The sequence below is a fragment of the Salvia hispanica genome, chromosome 3, assembly GCF_023119035.1.
Source record: "Salvia hispanica cultivar TCC Black 2014 chromosome 3, UniMelb_Shisp_WGS_1.0, whole genome shotgun sequence".
Taxonomy (NCBI): domain Eukaryota; kingdom Viridiplantae; phylum Streptophyta; class Magnoliopsida; order Lamiales; family Lamiaceae; genus Salvia; species Salvia hispanica.
In genome coordinates this window covers 24,710,536-24,729,743 of record NC_062967.1, presented here as the reverse complement: position 1 = coordinate 24,729,743, position 19,208 = coordinate 24,710,536, and the positions used below count along the sequence as shown (strand labels likewise).

General features: G+C 34.2%; 2 protein-coding genes and 1 long non-coding RNA gene across 8 annotated transcripts; 2 read left to right on the top strand and 1 right to left on the bottom strand.

The window, feature by feature from the left end:
* The first annotated feature begins 4,270 nt into the window (after positions 1 to 4,270).
* On the top strand, positions 4,271 to 7,849 carry LOC125214037 (tubby-like F-box protein 5). 5 transcript variants are annotated; one of them, XM_048114885.1, is made up of 5 exons: positions 4,271 to 4,425; positions 5,031 to 5,394; positions 5,486 to 5,573; positions 6,774 to 6,903; positions 6,985 to 7,849. In XM_048114885.1, exons 2-5 carry the CDS (start codon positions 5,056 to 5,058, stop codon positions 7,652 to 7,654), a joined length of 1,227 nt encoding a protein of 408 aa, XP_047970842.1. In that variant the 5' UTR covers positions 4,271 to 4,425; positions 5,031 to 5,055; the 3' UTR covers positions 7,655 to 7,849. The 5 variants fall into 5 exon arrangements, with proteins under 5 accessions (XP_047970842.1, XP_047970841.1, XP_047970845.1 ...); XM_048114884.1 differs by having other exon boundaries at positions 4,301 to 4,457; XM_048114888.1 differs by having other exon boundaries at positions 4,304 to 4,425; positions 5,035 to 5,394.
* Positions 7,850 to 8,046: 197 nt separating this feature from the next.
* Positions 8,047 to 12,455, bottom strand: LOC125214036 (U-box domain-containing protein 5-like). Of its 2 annotated transcripts, none has more exons than XM_048114882.1 (6): positions 12,177 to 12,455; positions 11,243 to 11,295; positions 10,768 to 10,953; positions 10,155 to 10,262; positions 8,990 to 10,035; positions 8,047 to 8,894 (listed from the first exon to the last, which is right to left on the bottom strand). In XM_048114882.1, the coding sequence occupies exons 1-6, from the start codon at positions 12,313 to 12,315 to the stop codon at positions 8,231 to 8,233; spliced, it is 2,196 nt and encodes a 731-aa protein (XP_047970839.1). In that variant the 5' UTR covers positions 12,316 to 12,455; the 3' UTR covers positions 8,047 to 8,230. The 2 variants fall into 2 exon arrangements, with proteins under 2 accessions (XP_047970839.1, XP_047970840.1); XM_048114883.1 differs by having other exon boundaries at positions 8,047 to 8,888.
* A 3,983-nt stretch (positions 12,456 to 16,438) lies between these two features.
* LOC125211051 lies at positions 16,439 to 18,382 on the top strand. The gene is made up of 2 exons (XR_007174447.1): positions 16,439 to 16,534; positions 18,190 to 18,382. It is a non-coding gene; the product is annotated as an uncharacterized LOC125211051 (long non-coding RNA).
* The last annotated feature ends 826 nt before the right edge of the window (positions 18,383 to 19,208 follow it).

The window sequence follows — 19,208 nt, the reverse complement described above, 5'->3', positions numbered from 1 at the left end:
TATTATCATTTAATTTATTATATATGTATATAATATTATAATATAATTTATATATAAATATTATTATTGATATTTTGTAATATTTCATGATATGGTGGTGTATATATACTGATTAGTGTATACTACATTATAGTATTATGTCACAGTATAGTTGCTAGTCAAAAAATATATTATACTATAAAATTTAAATATTGTTTTGTTTTTATTCATTTTTTAGTTATTGGAAAAAAAAGGACAAAATGAAGTTTGATTTTTAAGCAACTTATAAAAGTAATGAGTTCTATAACTTTTACCAATTCTGTCTTTCTTTCACTTAATTATATTTTTGATTGATCTCTTATTAAATCAATCGATTCTCAATTCAATTTTCTATGTGAAGATTTAAATTAAGTTGATAAAATGTTGGATTCATACATAGTTAAACTAGATGTTTTAATTAATATTATATTGAACTGGTAATTTCAATTAACCTTAAATTCATTTGAAAAAGTAAAAAAAACAAACATATTACAGTAGTAGTTAGATAACTTCATCATTATCTTATTGATTAATATATTATGGAGTATTTTACTCGTAAAAACTAAAATTAATAAAAACTACTATTATTAAGATTATATAATATAATAAAAAATAAAAACAAAGTAGTGAAAAAGTTGAGTACAAACTACTCAAAAAAATAATGGAATTATTAATGAATTAAAAAGAAACAACAATTAAGGAGTAAGGGTAACATTGTCAACTGAATTAAGCATTTAATGAGACAATTAAACTATTAATATTCAATAATACCTATATTTACTAAAATGTCATTTATGGTCAGCCACATTATAGCCACATAGCTTTACCCAACATTAATAAGACGCTGAAGCATCAACATCCATCCCTCATTAGGAAAATAAAAAGGAAATAAATTAAAAAGCAAACTCAGAATTTTGAAATGTTGGAAACAGACAAATATAGTTGTCTGTCTTAAATAATAGTCCTCCCATACATGAATGAACATATGCGATATTCCATTGTTATAGGGGACTGGGAATGATGCTGAGGCGTGTCTTGAAGTAGGGGAAAAAATCAAATTAAAAACACAGTAATTATTTTGTATTTTTGCCCAGCAACAAAAGCATATAGGCTTATGGAGTATATGCAATAATTAATGCTAGTTGGAATCTATAAGAATATTAATTAAAAGTACGACCATAACTCTATCCATAACCTTATCCTTGTCCATAGAGACACTTTTCATGCACCGTGCTTGCTTGGGCAAGGACTTCAATTTTTTATATTTGCAATTTATGGCATTACTATAAAGTACATTGTGTGCATTTGTATTTAATTATGTATGCATTTACAAATCCATCACTAATTCGGTAGAGTATGCATTTACAAGTATTATATGTGCATTCATTAGAGTAAATTTGTGCATTTGTATTTAATTATGTATGCATTTACAAATCCATCACTAATTCGGTAGAGTATGCATTTACAAGTATTATATGTGCATTCATTAGAGCAAATTTTTTCCTCCATCTGTCTCATAAAAGATGACATATTTGGATAGCTTTTTCCAGAAAATGAAATATGACATTTTTTGTGGGACAAACTAAAAGAAAAAGTGTAATACCTATTGTGGGACTGATCAATCAAATAGCATTAGTTATAGTACTCCGTAAAATTACTCAATGGGAAAAAAATGTTGCTTTGTCGCCTAAAAGCCATCTAATAAGGAGTTGTGGTCCAACCAGTAAACCTATCAACTTTTCCAAGAAATTCGAGCATTTGTTTGGGCAGCAAAACTAGCAATTTTGATTATCGATGTAAGTGGGAGTTTCGATCAAGATATGCATGGAATACTCATACAAAGATAAGTAAATTGCATAGGACAAATTCACAAGTAGGGAAATTAGGATCATAATTTTTCATATGGATTGTATTCAACATCCTCCGATTTTCCACGTGAGATTCTAAGCTACAAGCATACATATATAGAGAAAATAGATCAAGATAAAACTCAAATGACATTAAATTAAATAAAATTTGAATGAAAATGATCAGAATGCTTAAAATCTATTCTTGGCTTCTTTGAAAGCTAATTAGGCTCTTAAATTGCTTTATCAATGTCGTTGTTTGCTTGACCGACCCCGCCCGCACCTGAGTTGGACGACGCTCTCGCATCGTGATGAGATCTCCAATCATAGTAATTTCGAGTGAATCCCTTCTCACAAGATGCTCCTTCACCGTTTCTGTTGCAAGAAATTTTTTTATCATCACAACATGCACATGGATATTTGATTTTTGAACCGTGCATAATAAGGGATGTTGCATAGCGAATTTTATAAACATATCTAATTTGTCGATAAAATCATGATTGTATTCTCATGTGGGAATTTTTCTGGTACATTACATTCACTCTCTTCCCAAAATTTAATGCATTTCACTACCATATCATACAAGAACAGTATAAATCAAAACGAATGTACAAAGAATTACAACTAACAAATTAAAATTGTTTGGTGTGATTTACCTTCATTCGACATGTTGTTCTTGCAATCAGTGTTTAAGCAAAATTAATTTGCCAATAGCTAATTAATGACTTCTGTAAAAGTTCATAAAGATCATGTAGTGGTAGAAGAATCTAGGGCTGAGTAAATATACCGAAAAAACGGTATATCGATCGTATCGTATTGAAAAATATCGAATTTTCGGTATACCGAAACTTTCGGTACGATACAATACCGTATCGAAAGTTTTCGGTATGATAACGATATGAATTTTCTTATACCGCGGTATACCGTTTTATATCGAATATACGATATATATCGATATTATCGGTATACCGAAATATATCGAAAATCAATACGGATCGAATTATCGATACATATCGTTTTTACCGATGATGATGATGATGATGATGATGATAATAATAATAATAATAGTAATAATATAATTTATTTTTTTAAGATTAAAAGTTTAAATCATAAATATATCCATATAACTTAATTATATATTTTTTGATTATGAAGATGTGGACAATGTTTATTTTATTATGTTAAAATTATATTAATTTTGGTTTTATTTTTCGGTTTTGAAATTATATTTTTTGGTATATAGGTATTCGAAATGGTATAAAATTTCGGTATATCGTACGAAATATCGATATACCGTTCAGAACGGTATACCGAAGTACAGTACGATATACCGAAATTTTAAAACGGTAACGGTATAGTTTTTTTCCATACCGAAATACGGTATACCGAAACTTTCAAAACAATAACGATATGAAATTATTTCATATCGATATTTTCGGTATGATAACGAAACAAAATTTTTGATACGGTATATCGTATCGACCCAGCCCTAGAAGAATCAATGGAATCTAACGGTTCAAACTGAATTGTTTATTGCCAACAAAATAGTACTCGTACGTATCAATGAAAGAATCTGACATTTGTTGCAATGCTCAAAAAGTGAACAAAATAAATAAAATTGAAGAACACTCATATAGTGAAGCAGGTTATACAACCTATATGTGCAATAATGATGGATGTGCATTTTTGAGATGTTGTATAGTGGTCCAGGCAATAATTTAATTCCATAAAAGCATAAGAATCCAAATATTATCATCAATGAAGTAAGCACATCGTCATTGGGTTGCATTTCGAAAGCGCAACCCAATTCAATCGACGGAAAACGTAATCGAAAAGAGTGAAGTCGTCGACAAACGGTTTAGGGATGAAATTGGCGAAGTGAAAAGAAAATTCAATAAAAAAAAAGCATAAAACGATGTCGTTTTGTGCCCAGTCAAAAATTTTGCTATGTCATGCCTCCGTCATGTTACGTGGGATAAGCTTTTAACGGAAATATGTCGTCAGGTCGGTAGTTTGGGACCGTCATGTCACGTGGAATAAGTTTTTAACGGAAACATGTCGTCAGGTCTGTAGTTTGAAAAATTTACATGATCCGATAAAGTTCGTGACTTTAGACGCAACTTTCATAATTTGTAGAAAAAACCAAACTTTCACCAAAGTTTATGACTTTGCAGACAATTTTACCATTATAGTACCATTTACTTTAGCACGTAAAATATCGAAATAAGGCCCAACGGCCAAAAAGACTATTCTTCTTCTGTAAATACTTCTTTTTTAATAAGGTAAGTCTCATTTTCTATAAATAATATTTTAAATCTATTTCTCTCTTTTATTTTATTGCTACTAATTTTTTAAGCATAGACTCAAGTATATGAAAAAAAGGAAAAGAAAATAATTTTGAATAATAAAATATGTGGTGAGAGAGAAGCACAGATTTAAAGGTGTGCAGACAAACGCTTGCGCTCAGTATTGTGAAAGCAGCTGTTATTTTCTGTCTTCTCCGATCTCGTGATTGCGCTATACCCGCTGCGGAGACGACGCTGGTTTCAGCTATGTAGAGGTTAAATCCGAAAATTTAGGGAATATGATAAGGTTTTGGTCTTCACATTTATATGGATCTGAATCTGCTTTCGTCCGATTTATTCGTTCTCACCGAATTTTTCCCATTCGATTTCATTGTTAGTTTATTCTTCAGGTTTGTGTGAATGCTTCAACTTATTCTCTGGATCTCCGGAAAATTGAATCTCCCCTCTTACTTTTTCTGTTTTCTTTTTGCACTGTGGGTTTAGTTCATGATTTTTGTTATTTTTTAATTAGAGTTTGGGTTTAAACAAATTTTTACTCGGTCGTTCGTAATCTGTATAAATTTGATATCTTGCAGCTAAATGAATGCAAACTAGCAAATATGATTCGTTTTTTTTCTTTTCTTTTTCTAATTTCAGTTCGAATTTCCAATTTTAATCTCAAGGTTCACTGATTCATAAGGTGCAAAAAATAAGATTTCTTGTGTTTGTGTATCTCTCTTTGGAACTTCTTCAATTCAGTTTATGTAGCAATTTATGTGTTTATGTAAGCAAGCTTGATAAAATCAATTGAGCTAACCATGGCGATGAATTTGGGATTCTTGATTTCTGATTGCCTCTGATTTGCCATGTTTACTTGAAGATAGCGTCTGTCGATATCACTCGAGATGTCATTCAAGAGCATTTTACGGGAGCTGAGAGATGGGATTGGCAGCATGTCAAGGAGAGGTGTGGAGGGGAAGCACTGGCGCAGCCATACGAGGTCTTTTGTAGCCCCTGATGTAACTCTTTCAGAGCCAATAGAGCAAGGGCAGTGGGCAAATTTACCACCGGAGTTGCTTTTGGATATCATCAGGAGGGTTGAAGAGAGTGAGACTGCTTGGCCTGCAAGGGCAGTTGTCGTTTCTTGTGCATCAGTCTGTAGATCTTGGAGGGATGTTACCAAGGATATTGTTAAAACCCCTGAGGAATGTGGGAGATTGACGTTCCCCATTTCATTAAAGCAGGTATTTTTATGCATTCTGTCTTAGTAGTAGACCTGTTTCTGAGGATGAATTTCATATACCTAAACTTATGTTGTTCATTTATTGCTACAAGCCGGGACCTCGAGATGCTCCAGTCCAATGCTTTATCAAGAGGGATAGAGCAACATCTACCTATCGCCTGTGTTTTGGCCTGACTCCCTGTAAGTTATTTTATGCACTTAGATAATTTGATTCTGCTTTGTTTCTATTATTTCCCATATCACCTACTTATACCTTCAAAGGCTTAATTGTAGCAGGAGGGTTTATGAATATTGATCACAGATTAATAATTTTTAATAAACTACATATTTATACATCAATGTGTAGTGCATTGGAAATTAACATTTTTGGCTTACTTTTGTAATTGGTTCTTAAAGTGGTCTCTTGTGATATAAGTGTCTCCATCTAGTCTAGATATAAAAAACGAATTGTCTCATCCAGGAACTAGCTTGTTCTTTTGCCCCCCCCCCCCCTTCCATGTCTGTTACTCTATGGTTTAAATCCAATCTGCAAAATTCATCATAAACACCCGCTTTCTTCACATTGATTGACCTGCAACAGTACAGAGACCCCTTTCTGAACTCACACTGCCTCTCCATGGCGCATAGAATAATGCATGTTCAGTGAATAATCCCCAGAGAAATACGGAGTAATATGGGATCAATATTAATTCTTGATTGAAGTTGCATGATGCATCTTTAATCTTCTATGAAGCATCAGAAATTTTATTTATTAGTGTTGCGGTCAGTGGCATGCAAATAGACAATATCTGCTTATTTCAAACTTTTGCTACGTAAACTGTAGGAAGATTTCTTCCGTTAACTTACTTGGTATCTAAATAGGGAAGATATGCCATTGTATGATTGTTTTTGCTTATGTTGACCATTGGGTAATATTGTGTGTACATGCTTTTGGGTTCTTCCTTAACTACTATGTGGAATGAAAGGAATCTGAAGTGCCTCAGCTGTCCTTAAGTAGATCATTACAAGGATGGAATCACATTGGCAATTGACTTTGTATTGGAAAATCATCAGACTTTTGTGAAATAAATCAAAGATTAAAGTTGATACAGTTCAGTTGTGTTTAAGTGAATGCGAATGATATAGTTACTTATATGGTTGGATCAAGGATGTTCACTCTCTTCCTATATTAAGGATGAACCTGGTTTAAGAAGCACAAAATAATGTAAAGGCCGGTTGTCTCTGGGTTTTTTAAACATATTTATACATTTATACGTAATAATTTGGTTCCTTCTTTGTGGATGAGTTTAATTACTTTAGCAAGCCAATTAGATATTACTATATGGTTAGCCACCAGGATGCCTTTTGCAGTTTTGCTAATTCATAAATCTACGTTGGCAGCTGAAGCCGAGAGTGATAAATTATTGCTGACAGCCAGAAAGATGAGAAGGGCAACAAGCACAGATTTCTTAATTTCTCTGGTTGCTGATGATTTTTCTAGAGCCAGCAACACTTATGTTGGAAAACTTAGGTAGGCAAGCCATCTCATACACCTTTTTTTGAGAATCTATCACTATATTCTAATCTAACAAGATTGCATTTCTGTGATCAGATCTAATTTCCTGGGTACTAAGTTTACCATATATGACAGCCAATCTCCAAATGATGCTGCAATTCAGCATAGGAGTCGGCACAGTCGAAGATTTAATGCTAAGCAAGTTTCTCCAAAATTACCTGCTTATAACTACAGTGTGGCCACCATTTCCTATGAACTCAATGTTCTTCGCACAAGAGGTCCTAGAAGAATGCATTGCACGATGCTCTCTATTCCAGTCTCTTCTATTCAGGAGGGGGGCATTGCCCCAACCCCGACATCATTTCCTCAGTATAATGAGGACAAGTCCTCAGTCCTAAAGGTTTCAAAAGAAAAGGAGCCAGCTATATCTTTCAGCTCCCCGAACCTGACAACTTCACCAGTACAAACACATTCTGGAGAGGCGCTCGTTCTGAAAAACAAGGCTCCGAGGTGGCATGAACACTTACAATGCTGGTGCCTGAATTTCAAAGGCCGTGTAACAGTAGCATCTGTTAAAAACTTCCAGCTTGTGGCCCGTATTGACCCTCTGCTAAACATTCCTGCTGCAGAACATGACAAGGTGATTTTGCAGTTTGGAAAGATTGGGAAAGACATTTTTACCATGGACTATCGCTACCCACTCTCTGCATTTCAAGCTTTTGCAATTTGCTTGAGCAGCTTCGACACCAAACCGGCCTGTGAATGACGAGTCTTGGATGGTTTACGTACCTCAAGATCATCGTCTACCTTGCAGAGGCGCCATGCACAGTCGTGCATGAATGCTGATTCAGAGTTCAGAATTTTTACTGTGCAAGTAGTAATTTATAATTTAGAAGCTCAGATGGAAACACTTGTTCTGAATCAACGGATCTTCATTTGGGTTATAATATTTTTTATGAAAGTTGTCTGTCAGATGAAAAATTTAATCATTAACCTCTTGTAGTATCTTCTAAATTGGGTAAATGTTATTCAGCTTAAATATACAATTGAAATTGCAGCTGGAACTTGTATGTTCGTGAAATTATTTGGCTGTCAAGGGTAAAATACCAAATGACATAACCAGAAAATACTATACAAACCTTGTATCATTGACCACTATTTGGCTGTCATGGATCAAAATCCTTCAACAAAATAATAGTAGTAATATTGCATTACATACAGAGAAATGTATTATATCACCATATAACACTAATTAATCTTCAATTCTCAATCTACTTCAACTAATCATATGAACAAGACATTGCATTATTATTCTTCTTTGCACTTGATTTGGTAAAAAATTTTACCAGAAATCTTGATGCTTTGTATCATTCCTTTGTGGGTAGAGTTTAGCACTAGCAGCATCTGCTCCAGAGTTTTCTCCGGTGGTATACTCTTTCAGAATCCGCCGCATTTCAGAGGCCATCGCAGCTGCTCTTCTGTTTCCTTTAACAGAGATGCTGACAAAGCCGGGGATAACGCCCTCCTCCATGGCCAACTGACAGAATTCAACACGCTGAGAGCACAGCTTAAGGAGTACCGAGACTGCGTACTCTTGGTCCTCCCGATTGTTACTCTCAAGTACTTTGGCCATTGCAGCAATACAACCATCTGTGTAACCATCACACATGTTCCTCAAAATGACTATGCAGTGACTCGCTAGGCTATCATCTTCGAAAAGTGGGACTAGTTTGGGCATCAGTTCTGAAGGGGTGATGAAAGAACCAACATCACCATTTGAAGACAGATTTCTCAATATCTTTAACGCTGGTTCCAGCAGTTCCTGAATCTGGCTGTCGAGTATGTTAAAGACGCCAACGAGAGCACCTGAAGCAGCAATTTTCTGACCACATTGTTGGTGGTTAGACAGTTCCTCCAATATGAAGAGAGCTTGCTTTGAGACCTCTGTATCAAGAAGTAATGCTAACTGACCGTACTCGACTTCCTTCAAATACGATGCACTGTTACTGTAATGCCACAAAAGCAAAAGTAGATTAGAATCTGCAACTATCTCAAATAATTACTACTTCAAGAAAATATAGTAGAGATATAGTATAATTACCTGTGCTTCTGCACCACCTCATACAATAGTTGACATCCTGTCATCTGTGCTTCCATGTCATGACGGTCGTAGGCATCCTTCAAAAATCCATGGATTAGTTGGACAAACTTTCTTAACGGGATACCCACCAAATATTGTTCATTGTGTATCAGTTTCTTCAGGGTATCATCAACTGCATTGCACTGAGAATCCCAGGGAAGTGTAGTGAATTTGGATAGAAATTCCCAATCAATTTCATGTATTGATCTCACTTCGTTACTTATCATGGTGTTTGAGTAATCTGAACCGAGACTAGATCCCATTGACAAATTGCTGTAATCCAGTGGAAGATTTAGACCAACCATAAGAAGTCCCTCGTGCATCTTTTTCGGGTCAGGAACCGACACACTATGCATGGCAGACCACTTGATGATCAGATCCTTCATAGTGGCATTTGATGTGAAAGACAAATTAGATAGATCCACATGAGTCTTGGGGCAAGTACAGTGACCTTCAACGAACCACTTTTGGATCCACATCCTTTCATAAGTTTGCCCCGATTCAATGACAACAGGATCATACATTAACCTCGATGATAAAGGGCATATGAATTCTTCGGGTGGCACAGGCCTGCTTAATGTGTTGATATGAGATTCATTAGACCTATAATCTGTACGTAGCTCCACGTCCTCTGTTAAATGATACGGGTTTGGATACGGGAAATGGTTACCACGCTCTGATGCAGCATTGTCATTTTCTGTTTCTGCTATAACCTTTCCATATTTTTTCAGTAGATTCAGGAAGAATATCAAGATCTTCCTCATGCTTGAATCCTTTTCGCCAAATTTGTCAAGCAACTTTTGGAGAGATCTTTTCTCGGTTAGTAGAGCCTTTTGTGATGAAATATGAAGACGGGAGGATACAGTGTGAATAGCAGCAAGTGCAGCTTCCTCTGTATAATCAACTGCTGAGCTGTGAATTAATTCCCTCAGAATTCTTCCAGCCTCCTCGTCAGATGGATCCAAAAAGAACGCAGCACTCCTGAGATCCGCTATCATTCTTGAAATCTGATCGAAATTAACAGAGACAACTAATGACTTTCATCAGCATTACTACAAAATTTTGCAGTAAGGAAAATGTATGTTGTTTCCTATGATCCTGTCATTATTGAGTGATAATTATTCACCTTTGCAGCCAGCAACACTGGGACCATATATTGAATTTGGCAGAGATTTTGCACCAATAAATTTTTTGCCCCTTTGCATCTGAACAATATTGCATCTCCAGTAAGTGCCTGTAAGATTTTCATGAATATTGAACATTAGAACAAATAGCAATAAGATACATAAAAATGAATTTCTGTTACATGACGCACTACAGTTCAATATAGATTATGCAAAACATAGTACATGTTACAATCCTATGGTTGTGCTTTATATACTTCTATCCACGAATCCACTTTCATGGGCACAAGAAGATAAAACCATCATCAGAGCATTAAGTTATTGACCATATCATGATTTTATATTATGCCACTTGACTTCAAGAACGTCTTAGGAATTACTCCCTCCACTTCTCTACAATATTCACTCTCTTACTTTACCATTTCTCCACTTTAACTATTTATTACTATCATTTTTATAAAAAGAGTGCAGAAAAGTCAACGGGACTCCTAATGACGGACGGAGAGAGTATTTACTTTCACATTCGAGCATCTTGAAGCATGTGAAGGCATACACACCATAACATATTGAGAATAAACAAGAATTTCATATCAATAGGATGAAAGAGACACATACCAGATAAAGTACACTTGACTCACTGCATTGCTGCAGGAGAGACTTAGCTTTATCAATACCAGCGTTTAACAAGCAAATTGTCTCTATTCCTGTAGAGCATCGAGGGCGGGCTGCTTCTATTTCTGGTAAGTTCTTCGAAACTCGGACGACCACCTTAAATAATTCTGAATAGATTTGAGCATGCACCTGCAATCGTATTTATATCCCAAGTCTTTAAGACACAGAATTTGATGAACTACCTCATATTTGATTACAGAAAATATGGTATTAATGTAGAAAGAGTAGGTGTATGAACGGGGTATACTTTCACTGTTCTTGTTGGACTTTCAAGACCAAAAAGAAGAAAGAAAATGTAGAATATGAATTATAATTAGAAAAGATGTTCCAAGGTTTGAGTAGCCTCTTCCAAGATAGTGGTATTTGTTAAACACACAATCAAGAGAATTAAAAAGTGACTCGAGATTTGTAGTCATACCTTGAAGGTCTGAGTTGGCAGGAGTTCTTGAACAATTTCGGCGTGACTTCTCACTGAGAAAACAACTGTCCGAAATTAGAAACTTTCAGCTGGAAAAACTTGTTTTTTTTCTACTTTGAGGTGAAAATAAGATATAGATTCTAAAGGGTACACATTTTTTGACTTACACATATGAAAATAAAGATGCTTTATTAACTTTTTTAAGTTGTTAACTCGTCCCAATAACGCAGTTTATTAAAAATGTCAACATGAATTTTTTAATATAATAAAAATAAAAATAAAATGTCGATGATATTGAAATGTTAACATAAACTTAGTTGATAATTTAATACACTGTGTTGACATTGATATTTAAAATGTAACACAAATTTGTATTGACATTTTTAATACAATTAGCAGAGTTAGCAACATAAGAAAGTTAACAATATAATATACGTCTACGAAAAAAACGCATTTACTATATGCATATTTGAAAAAAACGCATTTACTATATACTCCCTCCGTTTCTTCATACTTGAGTCATTTTTCCATTTCGAGAAGTTTCTCCATAGTTGAGTCATTTCCATATATGACAACTTTTTCTCTTTCTTAGTTTACTCTCTCTTACTTTATTCTCTCTACTTTATTCTCTCTATCTTTTTCTTTCTCTTACTTTTTTATCTATTTATTTAACACACTCAATATTTATTTCTAAAACTTCGTGTCGAAAAGTTCTGCCTCAACTATGAAAAAATGGAGGGAGTACATCAGAATATGGAAATCATAGGCTCCAGAGGGCATAATAAATTTTGAGTTTGGATATAGAATAAATATCTAAATTTCACAGCTCAAAAGACAAAATTAAAATTGAAATTAGAAGCCAATGACCAGAAAAGCAACAAGAATTTTGAATGAAAGATTCGACTTGATTGTTCAGTATTCACACATATCATACCGAAACTAAAACGCGAGGAGCAATCGGAAAAACTGGAGCAGCTGGAGTTGGAGCTGGAGCGAAGGGCAAGTCGCCGGCGCTCCTCCCTGTCGAGAACAGCGCCGACCAATTTCTCCCATAAATCATAAACTCTTGACATTTTGACTCAATCTTCACCGAAATTTATCAAACTCGTGATTGATTACAATATTCACCTACAGGGAAAGAATCACATACATTTCATAAAGATTCCTGCTACACTGTAGCATAAAAAGATAAATAGAGAGCGAGAAATATAGGATGAGGTGGAAGAGGAAGTATGAGATGAAAAAATCACGTAAAGTTTATGGTTCTTTTATGGGAAATTGGTCTCTAAAACCATAAACTTTGCTTAAAATTTGGTATTTCCCATGAACTTTGAAATTGGTATATAATATCACGAACTTTGCATTTTGTTTGGTATTTCCCACGGCATGTTTATTGCTATATTTGACTAACTTACGAGGCTTTTTTATCATACTTGACACAATTAAATCAACGTAGTTTTCAACGTGACTTTTTATGCTACATGTTATGAACTTAAAAAGTGGTTTCAAATATTATAAAACATATCAAGGTTGCCTATATTAAATAAGATTTTGATGAAAATATCTCATTTGAGTGAGTTTGGGAAATACCAAACAAAATGCAAAGTTCGTGATATTATATACCAATTTCAAAATTCATGGGAAATACCAAATTTTAGGCAAAGTTCATGATTTTAGAGACCAATTTCCCTTCTTTTATTACCACTTTTATACTACTCTTGAAGAAATACTCCTTCGTAAAGGTCAATTTTAGTCTAATACATATGACCAAAATATGAATTTGTCCAAACATTTATCTTTTGAAAATATATACTCCCTCCGTCCCGGTTAAAATGACATATTGCTTAGCCGGCACGGGATTTTAGGAGTTATTAGTTAAAGTGTTTAATTGGAGAGAGAGAAAGTGGGTGGAAGTATTAAAGTAGAGAGATAAAGAAAGATGCATATTTTAATAGGAGTGAGAAAAAATGGTTGAGTGTATTAATTAGAGAGAGAAAGTTACCATGAAATGTGTCATCTTAGTTGGGACAGACTAAAAAGGAAAACGTGTCATCTTAAGCGGGACGGAAGGAGTATATAGAAAATGAAATTCTTGTCAGAGAGTGGTTTTTTTTTTACATTTATGTAAAAAAAACTAATAGTCATACCACTGTGCAATTATTTTTTCATCAACTTTTTGTAAAAATGATAAAAAATAGTTAAAGAAGAGAAATATCAAAGAGAGAGAATAATATAGAGAAAAGTTTTATCTACATTATTGTCTTCTCTTACTTTACTATTTCTCCAGTTTAACTATTTTTTTATCATTTTATAAAAAGAGGGCAGAAAAATCAATGAGACTGCTAAAGTGGGACGAAGGAAGTATTTCTTAAAACTTGTCAAATTCAAATGAAACTCTTAATAAAATGAAGTACCAAATTTATTAGATAGATAATAATTTCAGAGAATGAAATCCCATCATTAAAAATAGACTAAATTCCTACATGCTTCCTCGCAATTCCAGTTGACGCGTCGGTTCACCAGCGTCAAGCCGCCAAAACCAGTAGGCCATAGTCTTGTAAACTTCCCAGTCCCAGCATTGTGGTCATATCACTCAATTTCTACATCTACGCCGCTTAATTCAACAGCAATATTTGAATTCAAGAATTCAAGATTACTCGTAACAGAAGCCCACATCAGCTTCGAATTTTTTTAAATAAACCAACTACTACTAAACAATGAATGTTAGAACATAGAATGCTACTTAACATGTTCAAAAGTAGAATGCCAAAAAAACACACTAATACATAAAATAAAAGACCAGATTTTATTCAATAGTATGTCACCCTTTATGTTTTCGTATCTAAAAAGTATGATCATTTGATTCGGCACGAATTTTAATGTATAATTAGTAAAGTAAAGAGAGATAGATAGAAAATGAATTCCATCTCATTTGAGAAAAAAGAATTTCCAAAATTAAAATGTTCATACTTTTTAGAATGGACTAAAAAGAATTTAGTTCATACTTTTCATGAACGAATGGAGAATATGACATTATAAAATATGTTTACATGGTAAGACTTGTGCTCAAAACTATTTTAATTCTTGAGCTCAAAATTACTCCCCCCGTCCTGGCTAAGATATCATATTTCTTAGTCGGAACGAGATTTTATGAGTTGTTGGTTAATGTGTTTAAATTGAGATAAAAAAAAGGTAGATTTGAGTATTGGATGGAGAGAGTGAGATAGAGAGATGAATATTTTATTTGGGGGAGAGAAAATGGTTAGGTGCATTAATTGGAGAGATAAACTTTCCAAAAATATAAAAATGTGTCATTTTATTTGTGACAAACTAAAAAGGAAACTGTATTATCTTAGTTGGAATTAGGGAATAATATCTTTCTTGGGGCTCCAATATTTTTTTCTCGTTCTAACATTCCCCTTCAGGTTGAGTGGTGAGAGCGCCACAACTCAACTTGCAAAATACACTTGCAAGGCTTCTCGAGTTACCTGACTTGGTGAAGATATTTTTCAATTAATTTTTACTTTGATAAATAGTTTATACTTGTATTCAGGAGTCGTTCAATTTTCTTTGACGGGTTCATACTTGTACCATATAGCTTCTTCAATTCATCATTTAAAGTTTAGACTCGTACCAAGGAGTTATTCTTCATTGAAAGTTTAGGCTCATAGGAACTCTTCAATTTTCTTTGACAGTTTTTGCTCGTTTCAATAACTAATTTAGATATTATATTGCTCGTATTTAGAAGTCATCTTACATAGTTATAGCTTGTATCCAAGAGCTATTTCATTTTTTCCGACAGTTTTTGCTCGTGTCTATGAGCCAATACAAACATTTTTTACTCGTGTCGGGAGCTAGATCAGACATTTTTGACTCGTGTCGAGGAGCTAATTCAGACAGTTTTGACTCGTGTCGAGGAGCTAATTAAGACAGTTTTAACTCTTGTTGATGAGCTAATTCAAATATTTTTTAATCTTGCCGAAGAGCTAATTCAAACAGTCGAAGAGCTAATTCAAACAGTGTTGACTCGAATCGAAGAGTAACTCATCTTTGAACAGAATTTCATTTCCAACCCAAAGCTTAACTTTGGGGGGGCATTCTCAGCCCATTCCACCTCAAATTCGTATGAGCCCATAATTTGTATTTCTTTTATTCTTGAGCCCAAGGACACTATGCCCAAATTTACCTCCTCCTTTTGGAATCCTTAAAAAAAACGTATCATAACATCTCATTACTCTTTTGGTTCTCTTCTCGCCTCTGAGCACATTATGTACGTCGGCGGCTCTGTGCTCACTGCCTCTATACTCCACCGTCAGACATCCTGCCCTTTTCTCGACAGCATCTTCACTACATTCTCACCATTATTATTCTCGACTACTAAATCAAATGTTTTTCATCCCTCCAAGAATCGCACGTCACTAATAGCCGACATTGAGACATCAACGAAACTCTCACTTCAGTTTCTCCTTTTGTCTCCATCACTGCAGCCTTCCCCGTCAATTCGCTGTTGAGCTTCAACTCCATCAACGATCGTGCACCACGACTGCTTTCTGTTTTCTTCTCTGATCAACTTACTATATCTTCCATCGTTGGTCCTCTTCTCGATCACTGTTTCCACAACATCGGTTTTCCGGTGGCAGTCCCTGACAGTTTCTTGACCTATCGAGCCTAAGCACCACATATTGACAAACAAATAGAAGAGAAGATAAACCCTAGTTGAGGTGCTAGACGGTGATTTTTGTCAGAACCAAGAATGAGAGTAAGTTAATACTTTATTTATTACATAGACCTATAATTTTTAAAATACTAACTAGACTCAATACGATAAAGATTGCATAAAAACAACTAACTAAAATAAAAGATATGCTAAACCAAATACTGTTAGGCTGCGTTTGGTAACACGGAATTGGGGCTGCGGAATTGGAATTGGAATTGGAGCCTTTAATTTCAATTCCACTGTTTGGCAATACAAAAATATGTAGAATTGGAATTGAATTCCAATTCCACCAATTCCAATTCCACAATTCTAATTCCACGCGTTAACAAAAGAATTGTAAATCAATTCCACCGAAAATCGGGTCAAAATTGAAAAAAGCGCGGATCTTAATTCCGGGTCAAAATGTAAATGGATCACATATAAATTGAAAAAAAATCACTGTGCGCGTTTCCTTTCTCTCCCCCTCTTTCTCTCTCTATGAATTTTCCCACGTCGCTCTCTCTCCGCTCTATGCCCTAGCTTCTCTCTTTGCTACTGTGCCGAGCGATTCATCTCTACAATTGATGGATAATTAGGTAATGATTCAAACTCTTCCCCACTTCTGTGTTTCGAATTCACCTTTCCTTCTCTTTTATGCTTCCGGTTTACTTTATTTCATATATTTGATGGGAAAGGGGATGTTGGATGTTTTATGCTTTCATATGCTGCTTGTGTCTTTTTAAATTGAAATTGCTCTACTAGAGGCCACTGACTCAACTTCAATTTGCATTTATTGTAGCCATTAGAATAAACAAATTTGCAGATGATAAGCTGTTGCTCCTTTGAAGTTGTTTCTGTAGAGAAATTTGGTAATCCTTGTATTTTTTTCGTCTTAAAGTGTGATGTTGTTTGTTGTAATAACCTACATGAAGGTGCTAAAATGCGTAATATAGTAGAAGCTGCTCCATTTAGCTCATGATTGAGTGAGTGAAGTTAGACTTCATTCATTTATTACTCCCTCCGTCCCGGCTAAGATGACACATTGCTTAGCCGGCACGGAATTTTAGGAGTTATTGGTTAAAGTGTTTAATTGGAGAGAGAGAAGGTGGGTGTAAGTATTAAAGTAGAGAGATAAAGAAAGATTGATATTTTAATAGGAGTGGGAAAAAGTGGTTGGGTGTACTAATTGGAGAGAGAAAGTTACCAAAAAAGGAAATATGTCATCTTAGTTGGGACAAACTAAAAAGGAAAACGTGTCATCTTAAGCGGGACGGAGGGAGTAGTTTAGAAGTCTTGGTGATGATGAAACTGTGGATTATGTTGAACTTAATTACAGCTTTGCAACAACAGACTTCATGGACATAGATATTAGCTAAGTGGAAAAGGGGATCAGTGTCACAATCCTATGGTTTTTATGCATTGATTAAGTATGATATGTTGACAAATAATTGAAGTATGCATGGTTGTTTTGACCAATCCCACACTTCAATTTCGAACACATATATAAAGATTGAACCTTTAATTTCACGTGCTTGGGGTTAGTTTTCGTGGAAGATGTAAGTGATTTTTTTAGGTGGGATTATGATGAAGATATGATTATATGTTTGTTTTGGGATAGTAAGAGTGCTAGTTAGTGGGTGGGTGAATGCAGAAGTGGGAGAAGTTGTAGAAGTTTCTCTATTAGGTGGAGTTGACATTTATCTACCGAGTTGGATGCTGAAATTCTTTAGTTTCCAGTTATTTGACGCAGTCCACAAGGTTTTGATTTTGCGGGCTCAAGCTAAGGATTTATGTGGTTGTGACTTTTTGTTCAAAGAATAAATTAGTTTTATTAGTCTTGTTAAAAATGAATTTGTAGCTGTGAAATTGCATGGTGTCTCGTTTTCTTAGATAGGTGTGAAATTGAACTAAAGATATAATGTTTCTGATGCTCTATGTACTTGTATAGCTTATCTTCTTAACCTGAATGATCAAATTTAAGACAATGGAAACAGTGGATTTCTTCTAATTAAGTTTGTTGCAAAGCTTGAATTTGATGTCATCAATGTTTGGCTTTGGTTTAATTTGTTGGTGTAGCAGCTATTTTCTTGATTTGCTGCAGGAATGACCTCTTGATGTTACATTCTGTTATGGATTGATGCAAGTTGAATTGAAAGTCTTGTTTACTAACCAATTAGATTCAGATTTAATGAATTGCACATTGATGAGATATTGAAATCCTAACAATTTCCTCATTTGGCCCAACTCTAAGCTGAATATAGATGAATTTCTAGTGCAATTACCGAAGAGGGATGGCGAACAAGGGACTTAGCGCTCAAAGGCGGCATGCACCGTGGTCCAGACAGTGTCGGTAGTCCCGTCGGTCGGCTAGGGATATTGTCTTTATGATTTGTATAATACTATTGTCTTTATGGTTTGTAAAATAATTGTATTCATTTGATATAGATTGGGGGAGTATATAATTGATATGATCATAATTTGTACTGTACATGACTATATTCATGTATATTTAAATTATATAATACACACCATATTTATATATAAAAAATTGTTTTATATGTCGTAAATAGAAATTAGGTATCAACTTAAATATTTTATTATGTTATACACCGGGTTTGTTTTTATGATAGTATTTATAGTTAATGTTTTTTTAAAAAAATGTAGAGAATGGGAAAAAATGTAAAAATGTTAATACTTATTAAAATAGTAATTTAAAAAAAATTATTTTAAATATTAAAAAATTTTATTTGAATTCTATTTCAATTCCAAATCTTTCATTTTGAGTTACCAAACATAGGATTTGGAATTATAATTCAATTCCATACCAATTCTTTAATTATACCAAACAAAGGATTTGGAATTGAATTAGAATTCAATTCCTTCCAATTCAATTCCATAGAATTCCAATTCTAATTCAATTCCAATTCCGTGTACCAAACGGACCGTTAGAGTTTGTATACTAGAAATCACGTTTCGAGTGATTGAATACTGTAAAACTCTTATTATATTTTCCAATGAATAAAACAGATTATTTTTGTCATAATGTTGTTATGTTTTACATTTAATGGATGTTAATACATGTTTAAATGTATAAGTTAACTTAACAAAGTCTAAGTCTTTGTTTTTTAGTAGACAGGTTGTGGGCGTCATCCACTTTAAGGTAACACGGTCAGTTCTAAACAAAGAAAAAGATGAATTTCACAACCTAGATGGAATTTGACTATCCATCGAGAAAGGTTGCAATGTCATTCCGCATATTTCTAAGCCTTA